This window comes from Hyperolius riggenbachi, chromosome 1, assembly GCF_040937935.1.
Source record: "Hyperolius riggenbachi isolate aHypRig1 chromosome 1, aHypRig1.pri, whole genome shotgun sequence".
Taxonomy (NCBI): Eukaryota; Metazoa; Chordata; class Amphibia; order Anura; family Hyperoliidae; genus Hyperolius; species Hyperolius riggenbachi.
Genome location: NC_090646.1, coordinates 55,822,090 through 55,844,478, shown reverse-complemented (window position 1 = coordinate 55,844,478; position 22,389 = coordinate 55,822,090). Strand labels below are relative to the sequence as shown.

At 42.4% G+C, this 22,389-nt stretch overlaps 1 protein-coding gene across 3 annotated transcripts in view; it reads left to right on the top strand.

The window, feature by feature from the left end:
* SIGLEC1 (sialic acid binding Ig like lectin 1) overlaps positions 1-22,389 on the top strand; it is a 94,874-nt gene that overhangs the window by 54,944 nt on the left and 17,541 nt on the right. For all 3 annotated transcript variants that reach the window (XM_068274511.1, XM_068274517.1, XM_068274502.1), the window contains exons 10-15: positions 348-605; positions 2,109-2,408; positions 3,029-3,283; positions 19,182-19,481; positions 20,412-20,666; positions 21,582-21,881. In XM_068274511.1, the coding sequence (XP_068130612.1) occupies positions 348-605; positions 2,109-2,408; positions 3,029-3,283; positions 19,182-19,481; positions 20,412-20,666; positions 21,582-21,881 (1,668 nt within the window). The remainder of the gene's footprint in view (positions 1-347; positions 606-2,108; positions 2,409-3,028; positions 3,284-19,181; positions 19,482-20,411; positions 20,667-21,581; positions 21,882-22,389) is intronic.

Below are 22,389 nucleotides of genomic sequence, written 5' to 3'. Positions count from 1 at the left end.
CTATAAACACTAAAGTGTTATAGATTTATCGAATGTTTTATCAATAAAACATTCAATAAATCTATAACACCTTAGTGAATTCAAAATTAGATTTTACCCATGAGGTAAATTATCAAATGTTTGATAAAGTGTTTGATAAAGCTTAGTGAATTGAGGCCATTGTCAATTAAATAAGATTCACTGGAACCCCGTATCAGCCGGAACCCCGTCTCAGTTCATGGTGTTTTCTAATGAGATCTTAGGAAGGGAAGTATGAGGTATTAGAGATATTATTCAGCTATTTTTACGTCTTGTATGAGCTAAGAGCTGATGTGAAAGATCACTGTCTCTTCTTCCCTCTTGCACAGTGCCAAGTATCGTGGTGGATCCCTCTACAGATGTACAAGAAGGAGACCGAGTGAACCTCACCTGCTCCCTGAAGAGCACATCAGAGGGTGGAGATTACACCTTCAGCTGGTACAAAAACAATGCTTTGCTGGAGGAGGTTCAGGATCCTCTGATTCAGTTTGCCTCAGTCTCTAGTTCTGAATCTGGGACTTATTCCTGCGAAGCGAGGAACAATGAGATCAGCAAAACCTCAGCCCCAGTCACTATGCTGGTGAAATGTGAGTATGAAGTCCTACCAGGATCATAAAGAAGTCCTTGATTAACTAGACATTGATTCATTATCATAACTGGTGAATAAATGATACAACACAGCCTTTTGCTGTGAGGTGCTTTTGCGCTTCTCCATCAAATTTCCTATCGCTTGATCAACAGCTGTAGAAATGAGTATCGCTTATTGCAGAATTCCGCAGTCTCATTAAAGCACCGGTGTCAAACTCCAGTCCTCAAGGGCCATAGTCAAGCCAGTGTTTAGTATGGACTGAGAAATAGAGTAATATGTTCTACTTGATGAACCACACCTTAACTTGAGAAGTGCCAAAAATGTGTGAGGTCCTCACTCCTTGAGGACATGAGTTCGACATCCCTGCTTTAGAGATATCCCTTGTCCCTACATCTGCTAAACAGCTGCTGGAAGTCCTGCACTCTACTGGACTCATCATAGTTATTAAAATGATCCTTCAAGATTATGTTCAAATGTGCCTCCTCCTCTCCTCATTTCTCTCTGTTCGGGTTACACAAGGCTCTGTTTTTGACCATGTTCTCTACTCACTCTATATTACTACCTCCGTTTAAAAACGTATTTTTTTATTTTGGCCCCCAGTACCACTTTTATATTAATCATGATTCATGAAACCCCACTTAAAAACTAACTTAAACGGAATATAACTGAGCTTATTGTCTTTCCCTCTGGTATGTTTAATACAGCCACTCTTGTATTTTGCCTTTGGGTGTGGTAATGTATCAATCATTCCGTCAATGTGGTACACTGTTCCTAATGCCTAAAAATAACCTACATATTCAGTGTGGACCTCTTTCTAATGTCTAACCTACCCCCCACCCCCAGGATCAAGACGTAATTGGTGGATATCCTTGACTCCAGATGTATTTGTTGGGTATTCTAGTCTCCAGTTATAAGTGTTGGATATACTAGTCTCCAGACATAAGTGTTGGATATAACAGTCTACAGACATAATGTTTTGGGTACACTAGTCTCCACACATAATTGTTAGGGATACTAGTCTCTAGACATAATTGTTGGGTAGAACAATCTCCCGACATAATTTTTGAGTATACTAGTCTCCAGATGTAATTGTTAGGTATACGAATCTCCAGTTGTAATTGTTGGGTATGCTAGTCTCCAGACGACAATGTAAGTGTTGGGTATACCAGTCTCCACTCCAGACATAATTGCTTGGTATACTGGTCTTCAGGCATAATTGTTGGGGTATACTGGTCTCCAGATTTAATTTGTGGTTATACGAGTCTCCAGACATTTGAACATCTTTGCTCCTGATGGACTTGTCAAGCAACCTGCTTGACAAGTCCAGCAGCTCCATGCTGTAGTGTTCGGTTATCCAAGACTCTGGCTGTAATTTCAGGGCATCTAGGTTTACAAATGAATTGGTAATGAAACTGTAAAATCTAACTACAAAATTATGGCTGCCATTCATGGAAAGACTAACGCTTCTGTTGTTGGTCTGTTGTTGGTCTCCATACTCTAGATGCTCCAAGACACCTACAGGTCCGATCTTTCCAAGACACGAAAAACGGTCGGTCGGCTTTCATCCGTTGTGTGGTAGAGAGCTATCCAGCAGCTGAACTAATGCTGTACAGAGAGGACCAGCTGGTGGCTTCCAGAGGAAGTATACGCTCTACAAATGACCGATACACGGTTTCCTCATCTCACAATGAGCTGTCGCTGAACATTCATAACATTAAGATGGAGGATGATGGAAAATACAACTGCACTGCCCTAAATGACATTGGATCCATATCAGAGACGTTACAGTTTACTGTGCAGAGTATGTATAGTTAATATTAGTCTATGTCATTCATGATCTGCTTATCTGCTCTGAAGTACCTTAGATCTCTTCATGACCATAAAAGCATCTACGTCCAGAAACTACAGCATATGAGAGTATGGTCAGTTGCACCCAAAATGTTAAACCTGAATTCAATGAGGGTCTGGATGCTTTCACTGCATTGAAGGACATCCAGGACCATAATTACTAGGTCATTCTCGGCAGAGTTGATCGAGGGATTTTATCTGACTGCCACCTGGATTCAGGGAGAATTATTTTTCCATTTTAAAGCCAGTTGGCCAAAGCCAACCCTTATAAAGGTTTTTTGCATACGTAGTGTAGATTTTACTTTTAGTGTTTTTAGTGATACTGCCGCACAGTCAGTCGAGCGCTTTTGACCAATATTTTCCAGCATGTACAATCGATGCATTTGACTGATTTAAGCATAAAATATATCAAATCATTGATCAAGCGGACATTTTGTAGGGCCAATTTCCATCCGATTTGATAAAATGATCGAATCCAATGGTCAATCGGCCTGCAAAAGATAGATGGCCACCTCTAGTGTAAAGATAAAGTGACAGCACACGCCCATGACCACACACCATTATCTGTTGCAGCTGCAAGAGTCCTGGCGAGCCCGTCCACAGAGGCTTCGGAAGGGGAGCGAGTGACGCTGACATGTGACGTATTGGGGTCCCAGCTGGACAGGATGGAATACATCTGGTACAAGAACAGCAAGCGGCTGGAGAAGAGCAGTGACCGCACTCTGCTGTTTGAACATGTGAAGAGAAGTGACAGTGGAGTCTATCATTGCCTGGCTAAGGACGATGAAGACGGCAGTATCTCTCCGCCGGTGTCACTGCACGTGTCATGTAAGTTCCATCTCACCCCTTTGTCATCAATCAACCATATATTTCACCTCCAGGCATAGACATGAAAATCTGAATCCCAACTCCCAACTTTTTGAAATAAGAAAGATGGAAACTTAACGCAAGGTTGTTTATTTTTTGCATCTGAGCAACTTTCACCTCCCATTCATTTGCCAATAACTTAATCACTACTCATCACAATGAATTGATCTTTATCTTGTTTTTTCCGCCACCAATTAGGCTTTCTTTGAGTGATACATTTTGCTAAGAATTAATTTATTCTAAATCCATTTTAACAGGCATATTAAGAAAGAAATGGAAAAAAATTATTGTTTCTCAGTTTTTGGCCATTATAGTTGGAAATTAATACATGCTACCGTAATTAAAACCCATGTATTTTATTTGCCCATTTGTCCCGCTAATTACACATATTTAAATTATGTCCCTATCACAATGGACCCTTAGGTAACTATTTATGTTGTTGTTGTTTTTTTTCATTGTAATTTTTTTTTTTTTTTTATTAAAAATTTAATTTGGGTAATTTGTGGTGTGGGAGGTTAACATCTAATTTTAAATGTAAAATGTATTTGTTTAGTAAAAAATAGATGTGGGTGTAGTTTTACTATTTGGCCACAAGAAGGCCACAGCCAAAGGACCTGGAAGCGTGATCGTATGCTTCCAGGAAGCATTAGGAGAATGGGAAACTTTTTGTAACTCAGAAATTTTTCATAACCCAAAAAATGTAGTTTCATCACTCAAACCACACCCTCTCTATCATTAATTTTGTTGTCATGTGAACATTATAAAATAAAAATAAGAAATACAGTATATCAATTTAATTGATGGGAATAATGTTTAGCGTTAGTTAAACACATTTTTATGTAGAAAAATGCATGGATTAAAACAGATCTGTACATCAGTCTTAATGGAGGAACAAATGAGGAAGAAAGAGGGACAGAGGATTTGGTTCCCAAAGAGGAACTGTCCCTGCAAAAGAGGGACAGTTGAGAGCAGGTCTGGATTTACCATAAAGCATTGTAGACATGTGCCTACAGACACATGGGGCTTGATTCACAAAGCGGTGCTAACCCAGTTAGAGACTTTAGGCGTGATAACCATTGCACCACGCTGGTGAAAAGCCAGTTTAGGTGTGATAATTTTAGGTGTGATAAGTTTAGGCATGCTAAGTTTAGATAAGTTTAGATAGCGTGCAAAGTCCCGCACACAAAGCAGCGCCATTAAACTCTATGCGATGTGCACCAGACTTTGCTAGTGCAAAACTTTTGATCAGCTGTGCACTGCGGTGCTAACCCAGTTGGTGCTTAAACTTATCATGCCTAAAAACTTATCACACCTAAACTTATCATGCCTAAACTTATCACACCTAAACTTAACATGCCTAAACTTATCACACCTAAACTTATCACACCTAAACTTATCATACCTAAACTGAGTTTAGGCATGATAAAGGGCTTTTCACCAGCGTGCTAACTGTTAGCACCGCTTTGTGAATCAGGCCCTTGATGTTGGAAAGGCAGCTAACTCCCTTCCCCAAGTGCCTCCCTCCAGCCTTACCTATGCTGAGTCCCGAGTGAAGTGTAAATGAGAGGTTACTTCCCCGGGTCTCGACGTTTCACTGACCAGATCTGCCTTCAGTCGGGGTCACCACTAGCTACCTATTACATGGTGGCACCTCTATCTACTTAAAGTTAATGGGAACCCACACTGAAAAAAAAAAAGTCAGATACTCACCTAAGGAGAGGGAGGCTCTGGGTCCCGTAGAGCTTTCCCTCTCCTCTCCCGGTCCCCACTGTTGCGCTGGCTCCCCCGTAGCGGTATTCAAACGTTTTGGTCAAATACCGCTGTTTCCTCGCCGAAGGGAGGCTTCGGAAATGCTTCAGGAGCCCAAGTGCTCCCGAAGAGTGGCCACTCTACACTGCACACGCGCGAGCGCCCTGCCCTCTATGATGCACTCGCATGTGCACAGTATGGAGCCACCTGTTTTTGGGAGGACTCGACTCCCGATGACTTCCGAAGTCCCCGCGGCGGGGGAATTGAACGGGGGAGCCACCGCAGCACCGAGGGCACCGGGAGAGGAGAGGGAAGGCTCATTAGGACCGAGCCTTCCCTCTCCTTAGGTGAGTATCTGACTTTTTTTTAGTAACACATGGATTCTTATTAGCTTTAATACTGAGGATAGCTCTGGCTACCTAATACTAAAGGGCACCTGTAGCTATCTATGCCATGAGGAGTTTCAATAGTCCATAAACTTGACAGATCTGTCAGATGTCAACAATCTGTTGTAAGTGACTGCAACATAGGAAAAATAAATTTATAGTGCATTTTACTCTTGAACAAATGTCCATTCTATACATAATTATAGACTTACATTTTAAATTTTACATTTTTTTTTAGCAATAGTTGTCCTTAAAATTCCTATTCCTGGTACACGCATGCTTTCCTAAAACAGAATGTGTTTAAACATATTCAGCTTCACATGAGGGTAAGCATGCAAAGAAGAAAATGTCCATAACGAATGGGGTTTTTAGGAGACAAAACAAACAGTATATAAAATGTATTGTTTATTAAACAATTGGGATATATGACATGCATAATATATAAAGTTCTCAAAAAATGTCCACAGCGCTTAAAAGATAAATATCTTTAATAATCCAGATAAATTAAAACAATGATCACTGATCCTAGACCACAAATAACCTTGTAGCACCTTCCCCACTTCACACAGACATTCAACTCTCACACCACTCACTCAGCCTCACTGCAGTGAGTACGTGCAAAAAATGCTGAAAAAACAGGGATCCCAGTAAAGAATCAAAAAACCAAAGTTGCACAGGCACATAAACAAAGTTAAGCATATAATCTTCAATGTGTATAAGCACAAATGCTAGGCACTGATGTGCACTTCAAGTTTTAGGTGTCACACTGTTTCCAATGTGGATCCCAACCAGCCCGCCTGCCCGGCAATGGCTGACCCAAAGTTCAGTCTTCAATCAAGGTGCAATTGTAAAGTTGCTCATACGTTACCCTCCTGTGTTAGGGCAAGATCACAGCTCCACGTTCTGCCTCAATCCGGCACCTGTTTGGCCAATAACGTGGGTGCGGAGAGGCTAGAAGTATAGCAGTGTCAGGGTCAGGGCTAAATTTCCGGATTCCGGATAGATGCAAGTCCGTATGCGGAAGTGTAACGCTCCACAGCGGTGGATTCGTTTTCAGTGACGTCACTCTTTCGTGCGGCGCAGGGTTGCTGACGTTTCAAGGGGTACGCCCCTCTTCTTCAGAGCTGTCCATTCGCCGCCTGTCCACCGCTTATCAGCGTACACTCCTCCTCAGAACTCCGCCCCTTCACCCTAGAGATTGATTAGCATGCTGCGACTTCCTTATTCCACTGCTGGCACACAATTTGGCCCATCCATTTCCACATACAGATGATCGCTGGCGTCTCCCCAGCATTTTACTAGCATTTCTCTGGCATTTTCAGCATTTCTTAGCATTTGTCCAGCATTTTTATAGCGTTTTTTTGGCATTTCTCTAGCATTTTTCGGCAGTTTGTAAATATCATTCTGTGCTTGGTGCCACACTGATTAAATAATTTGTATAAAAAGTCTCTATAATGTGATTCATTTTATGCATTAGCTATATCCAGTCTAATTCTCACAATAAAGTGACTGCTCTGATTCTCTTATTTCGCCATAAAAAACTAAATTCTAAAAATATATGTATATACATATAATAACCCGGAAATTCTTTTAATATGTGTAAATACACAATCATTGCAACAATCATAAAAAACTCCTCCCCCTTTCCGCAGACAGTCTGAAGAACACACTATACATCAGCCTAAAAATGCATACAATTCAAAGTCACAGTTTAGCCCTTTTGGGGTCATAGTATCCATTTTAAAAATCCATGCAGATTCTGTGCGGGATAATTTTTTAATATAATCCCCTCCTCTCCATTCTTTTTCAACCTTCTCCACACCACAGAATAAGGAGCCCCGTACTTGGCAATTGTGTGCCATCTTATAGTGCATAGATAGCGGATGTTTTTCATACCCTCTTGATATATTATAGAGATGCTCTCCCATTCTTTTCTTTAGAGTACATTTCGTACGCCCTATATACTGCTTGTTACAGGGGCAGCTGATCATATAAATTAACCCCTTAGTGGAGCATGAAAAGTTACCCTTAATCGGAACGGTTTCCCCATTATGGAATGAAGTGACCTCCTGTGTCACTCTCGAACCTCCAGCTGCTTCACACATCCCACAATCTCCACACCTTCTAAATCTGCCTCCCCTGCGGTTGGAAAGGCAGGGGGGATTTGGCTCTGTAGGTGCTATTATTTGCCCCACATTAGTACTCCTCCTATATATAATTCTAGGAAATTCCTCTAAATGTGCATTCAGTAACTCATCCTCTTTTAATATTCCCCAATACTTGTTAATGATATTTTTGACCTTTCCGGCCTGTTCACAATAATCCATAAGGAGGGCTGGGCAGAGATCTGATCTGGTGACTGAGCCTCTCTTTCCTGTCAAAAGTACATCTCTATTCATCATCTCTGTTTCTTTCAAAGCTGTTTCTAACAAGTTGTCCTCATACCCCTTTTCCCTGAAACGTTCACTTAAAGCTCCTGCCTCTTGCATAAAATCTTCTGGCCTGGAACAGTTGCGCTTCAGGCGAAAAAATTGACCTTTAGGTACATTTGTAAGCCACCTAGATAGGTGACAGCTGTCAATATTAATAAAACTGTTACAATCCACTGGTTTAAAAAAAGTTCGCGTATGTAGCAAATCTGCTTCTATAAAAACGTTGAGATCCAAAAAATCGACCGATAATTCACTAAATTCGACCGTAAATTTGAGATTATAAGTATTGATCCCAAATAAACCCCGCCAAATAAAAAAATACGTCGTCAATAAAACGTCGCCAGAATACGAGGCCCGCGCCGGAGCACAACGCCCACTGGTCAAGGGTATGAGCCTCCCAGTGGGCCATGTACAAATTTGCAAACGCCGGCGCGAACCTCGTACCCATAGCTGTTCCAGTGCGTTGAAGATAAAATGCACCATCAAAATAAAAATAATTGTGTTTAAGGATAAACATCATACTGTCTAATATAAATTTAACCTGTTCATCCCTCAACTTTCCATCTTTCCGAAGAAAATATTCCGTTGCCAAAATACCTTTATCATGCTCTATGACTGTGTATAAAGAGCTCACGTCTAAAGTGCATAGTATGTCACCTCTAGTCCATTCCACCTTCTCCAACTCCCTTAAAAAGTGGCCCGTGTCCTTCAAATAGGCTGGGGTTAAAACTACCTGTTTTTGCAAAAAACCATCTACGTATTTCGAAAGATTGGCAGTCAAGGAACCTATGCCCGATATGATCGGGCGACCTGGAGGGTTTGTCAATTGTTTATGCACCTTGGGGAGGTGGTAATATACTGGTATTCTGGGGTTATCATTCATTATGAACTCATATTCTTTTCTGTTTATTATCCCCACATCCTTCCCCCCATCTAGTAGGTTCTTTAATTCTCTCTTGTATTGATTAGTTGGATCCCCTTTCAAGGACTTATAGGTATCTTCATCTGTGAGTTGCCTCTCGGCCTCTGTCATGTAATCTTCCAACCCCTGAATAACCACCCCACCCCCCTTATCTGCAGGTCGTACTACTATAGACTCATCTTCTCTTAACGATCTCATAGCCCTTCTCTCTGTATTGGTTAGATTATCCTGTATTCTATTCTTGATGTTAATCCTTTTGAGGTCTCTTACAACCATTGTTTCAAAAGTTGTCATAGCTTTGCTGTATTCACAGCTAGGAAAAAAACAAAATTGTGGTTTTAGATTTGAATGACAAAAATAAGATTCATTAATGGGGCTTTCACCACCTTTAGCATGTTTCATGAAATATTTCTTTAGGCATAATTTCCTTATATATCTTTTTATGTCAATATAAGTACTGAACTTATTAACCTTCGATGAGGGGGCAAATTTTAGACCCTTACCTAATATTGTAATTTCAGGCTCTGTGAGGACCCTATTACTTAAATTATAAATCACCATTGATGTAAGGTCTGCCTCTGGAACTGAGCTGGAGGATATTACTCTTTTGATTTTTTTGGAGTGCTTCCCTCCTCTCCGCCCTCTAACGTGTTTCTGTTTCTTTTGCCCTTCCCTAAAAAAGGCAACATGGTGGTCTGATTCGTTCCTTCTTTTTCACTCATTTTCTGTTTATCTCTATTTTTACTCTTACCTCCTAGAGAGCTTCTCGATGGTTTCTCTTTTAATCCTGATGCTTCCTTATTCTCTGGATTGGGGGTACCCAACATTAAAGTTGTCCTATAATCCAGAAATTGGGGTTTGGATTTTCGTATTTTCGGAGTTTTTGGGCTCATTGTCTTATTGGGAAGCATTCCCACTGGTAGTGTTAAACATTTGTTTTGTAATTTAGTTGTGTTGGTACTGCTTACTTTAGGAATAGCTCCCTCTAGATGTTTATTCCTCGGGGGATTCTGCATGTCATTCCCCTTCCTATTGTCTATTGATGTAAATCCCCCAGAGACATCTCGTACTACGTCCCCTTGTTTAGAGCTACCTTCTAAGGACAAATTCTCCCTCTGATTTTCATACATGATGTTGAGTCCCTGAGTCCCTATTTGTTCAGTTCCTATGGCCTGCAGATGGTGTGCAGTCCCAGACGGACCTCCTAAAATATTCACGTCCATCTCGGTCTGCGACCTCATCAAATCACAGGCCAAGTCGAGCTGAACTTACGGATCAACCTGAGAGGATCCAAAACTAACAGCTCCGCCTCCAATTGTCAAACCTGGCGGATTGCCATTTACAATTACATCCACCTTGGATGGCAACTCAAAAGCGGCGTCTGCCAGCTGCTCCTCCACTCCTTCAGTAGCCTCCCCCCCATCCTTAAGGTTTGTTGTAACAACAATATCCTCCAAAGGGTCTAATTCATCCAGCCTCTCACTCATCATCCCATCTCGTTGGAATTTCTTAGTTTTTCTCTTGATGATATCCTCCTCCAACAATGTTAATCTCACTTGGATATTAGTCTCCATGGTTTTTTACACTTCGGATTCCTGATATTGTTCCAAATCTGTATATGCTTTTCTAATGGCCTCCCCAGATTCAAGTAATTAAATCCTGCGCACCTCTGATAAGAACCCCAAAACCTGCATGGAGAAGCCATGGAACATTTTGTCCCATTCTCTCTGATTGTCACCATACTGCAGATCTAAAGATAAATTCCTATATAGGGCCAAACCGACCGGACATTTGTCGTTCTGAATATATTGATCAAGTGTATGGATTTCCCAAAGGTTTCTTGTTTCTGCCATAAGCAATTTCTCTAAAGATCTGCATTGGTATTTTATGGTTTCTGCTTCAAAACCACTGTTTTGGATAGTGAGTGAATCTTGGGCAAAAAATTGTTCCAGTCGTGAATATCTATCACGTCTGTACTGCCATAAATTTGCACTGATGGCTATAGATCCTTCCATTTGGCTGCACAGTTGCACTACTTGAGGAAATAGTAAAAAGCTTGAAACTGAAAATGGCAGCTTGCGCCAAAATGGTTTTGTTCAGCAGCTGATTTGGACCAGGCAATCCTCAAAACCTCAAACTTATGAATCTCAAAAAATGTCCACAGCGCTTAAAAGATAAATATCTTTAATAATCCAGATAAATTAAAACAATGATTACTGATCCTAGACCACAAATAACCTTGTAGCACCTTCCCCACTTCACACAGACATTCAACTCTCACACCACTCACTCAGCCTCACTGCAGTGAGTACGTGCAAAAAATGCTGAAAAAACAGGGATCCCAGTAAAGAATCAAAAAACCAAAGTTGCACAGGCACATAAACAAAGTTAAGCATATAATCTTCAATGTGTATAAGCACAAATGCTAGGCACTGATGTGCACTTCAAGTTTTAGGTGTCACACTGTTTCCAATGTGGATCCCAATCAGCCCGGCAATGGCTGACCCAAAGTTCAGTCTTCAATCAAGGTGAAACATGCTAAAGGTGGTGAAAGCCCCATTAATGAATCTTATTTTTGTCATTCAAATCTAAAACCACAATCTTGTTTTTTTCCTAGCTGTGAATACAGCAAAGCTATGACAACTTTTGAAACAATGGTTGTAAGAGACCTCAAAAGGATTAACATCAAGAATAGAATACAGGATAATCTAACCAATACAGAGAGAAGGGCTATGAGATCGTTAAGAGAAGATGAGTCTATAGTAGTACGACCTGCAGATAAGGGGGGTGGGGTGGTTATTCAGGGGTTGGAAGATTACATGACAGAGGCCGAGAGGCAACTCACAGATGAAGATACCTATAAGTCCTTGAAAGGGGATCCAACTAATCAATACAAGAGAGAATTAAAGAACCTACTAGATGGGGGGAAGGATGTGGGGATAATAAACAGAAAAGAATATGAGTTCATAATGAATGATAACCCCAGAATACCAGTATATTACCACCTCCCCAAGGTGCATAAACAATTGACAAACCCTCCAGGTCGCCCGATCATATCGGGCATAGGTTCCTTGACTGCCAATCTTTCGAAATACGTAGATGGTTTTTTGCAAAAACAGGTAGTTTTAACCCCAGCCTATTTGAAGGACACGGGCCACTTTATAAGGGAGTTGGAGAAGGTGGAATAGACTAGAGGTGACATACTATGCACTTTAGACGTGAGCTCTTTATACACAGTCATAGAGCATGATAAAGGTATTTTGGCAACGGAATATTTTCTTCGGAAAGATGGAAAGTTGAGGGATGAACAGGTTAAATTTATATTAGACAGTATGATGTTTATCCTTAAACACAATTATTTTTATTTTGATGGTGCATTTTATCTTCAACGCACTGGAAAAGCTATGGGTACGAGGTTCGCGCCGGCGTTTGCAAATTTGTACATGGCCCACTGGGAGGCTCATACCCTTGACCAGTGGGCGTTGTGCTCCGGCGCGGGCCTCGTATTCTGGCGACGTTTTATTGACGACGTATTTTTTATTTGGCGGGGTGGAGCCCCATCTCTAGAGATTTTTCTCAAGGAGATTGGGATCAATACTTATAATCTCAAATTTACGGTCGAATTTAGTGAATTATCGGTCGATTTTTTGGATCTCACCGTTTTTATAGAAGCAGATTTGCTACATACGCGAACTTTTTTTAAACCAGTGGATTGTAACAGTTTTATTAATATTGACAGCTGTCACCTATCTAGGTGGCTTACAAATGTACCTAAAGGTCAATTTTTTCGCCTGAAGCGCAACTGTTCCAGGCCAGAAGATTTTATGCAAGAGGCAGGAGCTTTAAGTGAACGTTTCAGGGAAAAGGGGTATGAGGACAACTTGTTAGAAACAGCTTTGAAAGAAACAGAGATGATGAATAGAGATGTACTTTTGACAGGAAAGAGAGGCTCAGTCACCAGATCAGATCTCTACCCAGCCCTCCTTATGGATTATTGTGAACAGGCCGGAAAGGTCAAAAATATCATTAACAAGTATTGGGGAATATTAAAAGAGGATGAGTTACTGAATGCATATTTAGAGGAATTTCCTAGAATTATATATAGGAGGAGTACTAATGTGGGGCAAATAATAGCACCTACAGAGCCAAATCCCCCCTGCCTTTCCAACCGCAGGGGAGGCAGATTTAGAAGGTGTGGAGATTGTGGGATGTGTGAAGCAGCTGGAGGTTCGAGAGTGACACAGGAGGTCACTTCATTCCATAATGGGGAAACCGTTCCGATTAAGGGTAACGTTTCATGCTCCACTAAGGGGTTAATTTATATGATCAGCTGCCCCTGTAACAAGCAGTATATAGGGCGTACGAAACGTACTCTAAAGAAAAGAATGGGAGAGCATCTCTATAATATATCAAGAGGGTATGAAAAACATCCGCTATCTATGCACTATAAGATGGCACACAATTGCCAAGTACGGGGCTCCTTATTCTGTGGTGTGGAGAAGGTTGAAAAAGAATGGAGAGGAGGGGATTATAGTAAAAAATTATCCCGCACAGAATCTGCATGGATTTTTAAAATGGATGCTATGACCCCAAAAGGGCTAAACTGTGACTTTGAATTGTATGCATTTTTAGGCTGATGTATAGTGTGTTCTTCAGACTGTCTGCGGAAAGGGGGAGGAGTTTTTTATGATTGTTGCAATGATTGTGTATTTACACATATTAAAAGAATTTCCGGGTTATTATATGTATATACATATATTTTTAGAATTTAGTTTTTTATGGCGAAATAAGAGAATCAGAGCAGTCACTTTATTGTGAGAATTAGACTGGATATAGCTAATGCATAAAATGAATCACATTATAGAGACTTTTTATACAAATTATTTAATCAGTGTGGCACCAAGCACAGAATGATATTCACAAACTGCCGAAAAATGCTTGAGAAATGCCAAAAAAACGCTATAAAAATGCTGGACAAATGCTAAGAAATGCTGAAAATGCCAGAGAAATGCTAGGAAAATGCTGGGGAGACGCCAGCGATCATCTGTATGTGGAAATGGATGGGCCAAATTGTGTGCCAGCAGTGGAATAAGGAAGTCGCAGCATGCTAATCAATCTCTAGGGTGAAGGGGCGGAGTTCTGAGGAGGAGTGTACGCTCATAAGCGGTGGACAGGCGGCGAATGGACAGCTCTGAAGAAGAGGGGCGTACCCCTTGAAACGTCAGCAACCCTGCGCCGCACGAAAGAGTGACGTCACTGAAAACGAATCCACCGCTGTGGAGCGTTACACTTCCGCATACGGACTTGCATCTATCCGGAATCCGGAAATTTAGCCCTGACCCTGACACTGCTATACTTCTAGCCTCTCCGCACCCACGTTATTGGCCAAACAGGTGCTGGATTGAGGCAGAACGTGGAGCTGTGATCTTGCCCTAACACAGGAGGGTAACGTATGAGCAACTTTACAATTGCACCTTGATTGAAGACTGAACTTTGGGTCAGCCATTGCCGGGCAGGCGGGCTGATTGGGATCCACATTGGAAACAGTGTGACACCTAAAACTTGAAGTGCACATCAGTGCCTAGCATTTGTGCTTATACACATTGAAGATTATATGCTTAACTTTGTTTATGTGCCTGTGCAACTTTGGTTTTTTGATTCTTTACTGGGATCCCTGTTTTTTCAGCATTTTTTGCACGTACTCACTGCAGTGAGGCTGAGTGAGTGGTGTGAGAGTTGAATGTCTGTGTGAAGTGGGGAAGGTGCTACAAGGTTTTTTGTGGTCTAGGATCAGTGATCATTGTTTTAATTTATCTGGATTATTAAAGATATTTTTCTTTTAAGCGCTGTGGACATTTTTTGAGATTCATAAGTTTGAGGTTTTGAGGATTGCCTGGTCCAAATCAGCTGCTGAACAAAACCATTTTGGCGCAAGCTGCCATTTTCAGTTTCAAGCTTTTTATAATATATAAAGTATTGGAATTATAAACTATGGCTTGATGGGTGGTGATAACTTATCTGGATGTGCATTTTATGGTTCTACAGACAGCTTCATCAGAGGCAAAAACACATTGGTAAAGATCTCCTAAGAGCCCCATATGCTATATGCTGTTGCAATCAGAAGAAAAAGGATACGCACACCTTCCGTCCTTTATCCAGTCCAATTTATTGCAACAAGTGGTAACATGTAAGATTCAAGATGTACTCACAGCATATTAGATACTCCGTGTGCAAGCTGGTGATGTGGAGGTGGGAGGTGAGGGACTAAGGTGGGCCAAGCGACGTCCGTTTCACGTCCTTATGGATGCTTGGTCCCACTGCTTTCCACTTTTTATATTGCTATATGCTGTTGCAAGATGTGTTGTCAAGACAAGAAACAGAACATTTATGTTGGGCTTTTCTCCTGGCGGACTCAAAGCACCAGAGCAGCAGCCACAAAGACGCACTCCGTAGGCAGTTCCTTTGCCCCGTTCTTGCTCCCAAAAGATCGTGTCTGATCAATAGCTGATTAAATCGTCCGGTTGTTCGTTCAGGAGATTGTACCGTTAATACGCACCTTTACCTCTCAGGATTACCCAAATGACCTCAACATGCACATACATTGTGCAACCACCTTAGGCCATTTAGACATTAGGATGCTAGCTTCTTCCCTGAGTCAGCCACATGGCTTGAAAGCAGGGGTCTAGTCCTGGGAAAAGAAGTGAGTGGACTCACCTCGAAAAACACACCAAAATGGGCGTGGTCAAGCATAATGTGGGCGTGGTCACGGGTGGGGCCAAATATACATGACCTTAGCAGTGATGTAAAAGGTCTGCCGGGGAAGTTTGAGCTCTGCCGTAGTGTATCCCCCCAAAATAGATGCAATCTGACAGCATTTCACCAAAAAGACACATAATCTGGTAGAAGTTCCTCTAAAATACAGATAATATGGCAGTGGTTCCCCCAAAATAGACATTGTGGAAGCAGCAGTTCCCCCAACATACACATAATTTGGAAGCAGTTCCCCAAAATACGCGAAACCTGGCAGCGGATCACCCAAAATACACGCAACACCCAACATACATATAATCTGGCAGCAGTGGTCCCCCAAACATACACAATCTGGCAGCAGTTCCCCAAAATACGGGTAATCTGGCAGCAGACGTTCCCCTAACATACACATAATCTGGCAGCTGTTCCCCAAAATACATAACAGCGGTTCCACAAAAATGCAGATAATCTGACAGCAGTTCCCCCAAAATAGGTACCCCCAGCATAGGTAGCCAGGTCTATAGGTGTCCCCAGTATAAGTAGCCATGAGTATAGTAGTCCCAGTATATGTAGCCAGAGGTATATGTGCCTAGTATATGTAGCCAGAGGTATATGTCCCCAGTATATGTAGCCAGGGGTATACATGCCCAGTATATGTAGCCAGGGGTATATGTGCCCATATATGTAGTCAGGGGTATATGTCCCAGTATATGTAGCCAGGGGTATATGTGCCCAGTATATGTAGCCAGGGGTATGTGTCCCCAGTATATGTAGCCAGGGATGTATTTGTCCCCAGTATATGTAGCCAGGGGTATATGTGCCCCAGTATATGTAGCCAGGGGTATACGTGCCCCAGTATATGTAGGCAGGTGTATATGTGCCCAGTATATGTAGTCAGGGGGTATATGTGCCCAGTATATGTAGTCAGGGGTATATGTGCCCAGTATATGTAGTCAGGGGTATATGTGCCCAGTATATGTAGGCAGGGCAGGTGTATATGTCCCCAGTATATGTAGGCAGGGGTATATGTGCCCAGTATATGTAGTCAGGGGTATATGTGCCCAGTATATGTAGTCAGGTGTATATGTGCTCAGTATATGTAGTCAGGTGTATATGTGCCCAGTATATGTAGCCAGGGGTATATGTGCCCAGTATATGTAGTCAGAGGGTATATGTGCCCAGTATATGTAGCCAGGGGGTATATGTGCCCAGTATATGTAGCCAGGGGGTATATGTGCCCAGTATATGTAGCCAGGGGGTATATGTGCCCAGTATATGTAGCCAGGGGGTATATGTGCCCAGTATATGTAGTCAGGGGGTATATGTGCCCAGTATATGTAGTCAGGGGGTATATGTGCCCAGTATATGTAGCCAGAGGTATATGTGCCCAGTATATGTAGCCAGGGGGTATATGTGCCCAGTATATGTAGTCAGGGGGTATATGTGCCCAGTATATGTAGTCAGGGGGTATATGTGCCCAGTATATGTAGTCAGGGGTATATGTGCCCAGTATATGTAGCCAGAGGTATATGTGCCCAGTATATGTAGCCAGGGGGTATATGTGCCCAGTATATGAAGGCAGGGGTATATGTGACCAGTATATGTAGCCAGGGGGTATATGTGCCCAGTATATGTAGCCAGGGGGTATATGTGCCCAGTATATGTAGCCAGAGGTATACGTGCCCAGTATATGTAGCCAGGGGGTATATGTGCCCAGTATATGTAGGCAGGGGTATATGTGCTCAGTATATGTAGTCAGGGGGTATATGTGCCCAGTATATCTATCTAGCCAGGGGTATATGTGCCCAGTATATGTAGTCAGGGGGTATATGTGCCCAGTATATGTAGCCAGAGGTATATGTGCCCAGTATATGTAGCCAGGGGGTATATGTGCCCAGTATATGTAGGCAGGGGTATATGTGCCCGGTATATGTAGTCAGTGGGTATATGTGCCCAGTATATCTATCTAGCCAGGGGTATATGTGCCCAGTATATGTAGTCAGGGGGTATATGTGCCCAGTATATGTAGCCAGAGGTATATGTGCCCAGTATATGTAGCCAGGGGGTATATGTGCCCAGTATATGTAGGCAGGGGTATATGTGCCCAGTATATGTAGTCAGGGGGTATATGTGCCCAGTATATCTATCTAGCCAGGGGTATATGTGCCCAGTATATGTAGTCAGGGGGTATATGTGCCCAGTATATGTAGTCAGGGGGTATATGTGCCCAGTATATCTATCTAGCCAGGGGTATATGTGCCCAGTATATGTAGTCAGGGGGTATATGTGCCCAGTATATGTAGCCAGAGGTATATGTGCCCAGTATATGTAGCCAGGGGGTATATGTGCCCAGTATATGTAGGCAGGGGTATATGTGCCCGGTATATGTAGTCAGGGGGTATATGTGCCCAGTATATCTATCTAGCCAGGGGTATATGTGCCCAGTATATGTAGTCAGGGGGTATATGTGCCCAGTATATGTAGCCAGAGGTATATGTGCCCAGTATATGTAGCCAGGGGGTATATGTGCCCAGTATATGTAGGCAGGGGTATATGTGCCCAGTATATGTAGTCAGGGGGTATATGTGCCCAGTATATCTATCTAGCCAGGGGTATATGTGCCCAGTATATGTAGTCAGGGGGTATATGTGCCCAGTATATGTAGTCAGGGGTATACAGTATGTCCCCAGAATAAGTAGTCATGTGTCCCCCCAGCATGAGGGGAGCAGCGGAGTGGAAGGAGAGCTGTGAGCAGCGGTGGGGGAGGGCAGACATCCCCCCCTCCCTCACCTTGGGGCTCTCCTTCCCTCGCTCTCCCCTCCAGAAGTAATGTGCGGACAGCGGGCGGGACTTACATCTCCTCGTCGTCGGAACACCGGATCTGCGTGCCGCAAGTCTGGTCTGGTCCAGACCAGAGCAGCGGCACGCAGATCCAGCGCCGGAACGAGGAGAGGTAAGTCCCGCCCGCTGCCGGCTGCCCGCACATTACTTCTGGAGGGGAGCGCGAGGGAAGGAGAGCCCCAAGTTGAGGGAGGGGGGGGGGATGTCCGCCCATCCCCCCCCGCTGCTCACAGCTCTCCTTCCACTCCGCTGCTCCCCTCCACAAATGCCAGGGGGGACGGCGTCCACCCTCGGGAAATAGTAAGTGGAAGCTGTCCCCCCGCGTCCACGCCCCACTCGACCCCTGCTTGAAAGACTGGAACCCATAATTAGTGGATGTTTGGAAGGAGCCGGAGGTGTGAACTGGGGTATGCAACATTTTGCTCTTATCACGGAGCTTCTTCAGACAGGTCGATGTTGGCTTGTACTCTTCCAGCCTCAAGAGAGCCTACAGACGGCAGATCCTAAATCCCATTCTCTTTATTCATTCTTTTTGCAAGGGAGGCTGACCGTTCTGATTAGACCACAGAACAACAATCTTGAATCAAGCATTGATCATGTTTTGAACTCTTAGAGGTTTATTCTCCCAAGAAAGGTTAAAAAGATCTCGATTTTAAGGTATCTTAATACATACAGTTATTAGTGTTTGTTCAATCATTAATACCACTGAAGAAGCAAAAGGTCAATAGCCATCTATGCTTTCTCTATATTGAACTGATATACAATCTTATGATTTACAGATGCCCCTACGAGGCCAGTCGTGTCTTCTTTTTGGGAAGCATCCAGTGCACAAGTTGGTGTCATTCAATGCTCAGTAGATAGCGACCCACCATCCATATTGGCCATGTTCTTCAAAGCCGTGATGATTGCTTCTTCCAATACTTCTGAATCTTCTGGTCCCAGGAGGAAACTAACGGCCATGCAGAACATGTTAAAGGTGGAGATTCATCAGGTAATGGTGGAGGACGAGGGCTTGTATACGTGTCTGGCCAGAAACACCATCGGGGAATCAGAAGCTTCAATTAATTTCACAGCACAAAGTAAGTGGCTAATACTTTTACTTGTTCTGAGCAATAATAAGTTAGAAAGAAAAAGCATGTAATGCAAGTAGTACAAGAAAGTAGTTAATAATAATTGTCCACTTTGAGAGCTTCACCTCTTAGCTCACTGTGAAGAATAACAACCTTACAGTTAGTGGTATGGGCGTACCTCCCAACTTTTTGAAATGAGAAAGAGGGACACTTAAACCACGCCCCTGCCACAACCCTGATCACACCCCCATCACACCGCTAGTCACGCATACCATAAAAATTTCTTAAGAAAAATACGTTGTTTTCTAATTCAAGCCACACTGGTCCTTTCTATCCTGGTTCATTTTCCTTCACATTAACATTTTAAAATTAGTAATATATCAATTTAAAGGATGGGAAAAAGTTTAGAGTCAATGAAACACATTTTTAGTAGAGAAATGAATATATTTACATAGAAAGAGGGACAAAGCCCTGAAAGAGGGACAATTGAGGAGGAAAGAGGGACAGGCCTCCAAAAGAGGGACAGTTGGGAGCTACGGGTATATGCGATTTACCTCTTCTCCTGAGTTTTATCCTAGGTGATATTTTCACAACTTTTAAATAAAATGCAATTTAAACCACCAGTAAGCAAACAAATACTCAAAATAATTTTGACAGTACTTTTTTCACCTACTTTTTGGTACTTTTCCCATTGCAAAGTGCTAAAAAAAAAGTATTTTAAATCAAAGATGAAAAAAATATCTCCTAGAGGAGAACGGGAATTGCATGTGGACCATAATGTGTGTTGTGTGATGTGAAGCCCCTAAATTATATTAGCGGCTATTTGATGTTCCTACACTTCTAGCTAGAAATGAAATAGCTTTGTTGGATGGTTGTACTTCTTAAAATTGAAAACATCAATTGTCTGTTTATTTCATATTCTCTCGTATTCATTTAAAGCCACGAGAGTTCTGGTTAGTCCATCATCAGTTGTACGGGAAGGACACGGTGTAAACATGACCTGTGTGGTAGACACTGAACACCCAGATAGTGCCACGTACACATGGTATAAAAACGGCAATACATATCTGTCAAGTTCCTCAAGAAGTCTGACATTTGCCAATGTCACCAGTGAAGACAGAGGATCGTATTCCTGCACCATTCACAGTCAACAAGGAAGTAAAAGTTCCCAGTCTGTCACTCTGGACATCCAGTGTAAGTAGGTCTCAGCTGCCTTTTTGTATACGATCCTTATAACTTTTTGCATCATTCATTCACTCTATAACTTTGCTGTAACTAATCCTGTCAGTGTGGTATTCATGCATCTGGCCTGTAGATGTCACTGTTCTACTTGTATTACTGCATAAGATTATCTAGACTGTTGTGAGTCATCATTGGTTCCTGTTCTGCCTTGCTAGGGAAATGGAGAAAAGATGCTACTTATGTAGTGAGTTGGTGAAGTTCAGTGACTAAAGGCTCTCATACACACGCTATGACTCGGCACGTGTTTACACATTACGCGCCGGGTCATAGAGAAGGAAGGAGACAGCGTGCCAGCCTCAGAGTGCACAGTATTTGCAGCCGCTGCCTGCCCGCCCACTGAGATAATTAATTACAGGAAGCACACTTGCAGGGACCCGGGCAGCAGCATTTCACAGGGAGAACAGCGCGGGGCCCCGGGGCAATTGCCCCCTTTGCCTCTATGGCAGCGCTGGCCCTGCGTAGTAGATAGTTGGTGTATCCTGTAAGGTGCCCATTAACGGGACAATTTTTCACTCTATGCAATCTTTCGATGCGATTTTTATGATCAGAAATAATCGGAAGGTAATCATCGAACAATTCTTCAAATTCGATCATAAAATCCAACTTTCAGATCAATTTTATCCTATTTAACAATCGACCAAAGAATCATTCCTTATAGAATGCCTTCATAAGCGGCAAATTGTCTATACCGTTCGATCATTAAAATCGCATCGAAAGATCGCATAAACCTGGTTTCAGTTATATTGCCTCCATGATTATTGAACACAACCACACAACAGTCAGGTGCTGAAAATTAGTGAGATATTTTCTTGACTGATTTATTTTGTGAATAACTGATTATTCATCGCTCATTATTTCTCCTCTTAGATCCACCAAGGAATGTTCGAGTCAAGTCGTTTTTGGACACAGAGAATGGGAAGGTTATCATTATACTCGGTGTAGTGGACAGTAACCCTCCATCAGAAATGTCCCTATATAAGGATGGGCAGATGCTGGTGTCCTCCACCGAAGGCAGTAGACCCAGCAATAGGCTACTTGCCTATTTCTCCCCAGACACTATGAGGCTGGAGATCAGGGGTGTCAAAACAAGTGACCAAGGGACCTATGTGTTTGTGGCCAAAAACACCCATGGAATGAGCCAAGGTTCTGTTACTTTTAATGTCGAAGGTATTATTATTATGATTATTTAGTATTTATATAGCTCTGACATCTTCCACAGCGCTGTACAGAGTATATTGTCTTATCCTTCAGATGGGTTCTCAATCTAATCCCTACCATAGTCGGTATTTCAAGACAAAATACACACCTTGGGCCTGATTCACAAAGCGGTGCTAACAGTTAGCACGCTGGTGAAAAGCCCTTTATCATGCCTAAACTCGGTTTAGGCATGATAAGTTTAGGTGTGATAAGTTTAGGTGTGATAAGTTTAGGCATGATAAGTTTAGTTGTGATAATTTTAGGCATGATAAGTTTAAGCGCCAACTGGGTTAGCACCGCAGTGCACAGCTGATCAAAAGTTTTACGCTAGCAAAGTCTGGTGCACTTTGTATAAAGTTTAATGGCGCTGCTTTGCGTGCGGTACTTTGCAAGCGATCTAAACTTATCTAAACTTATCACACCTAAACTTATCATGCCTAAACTTATCACACCTAAACTGGCTTTTCACCAGCGTGGT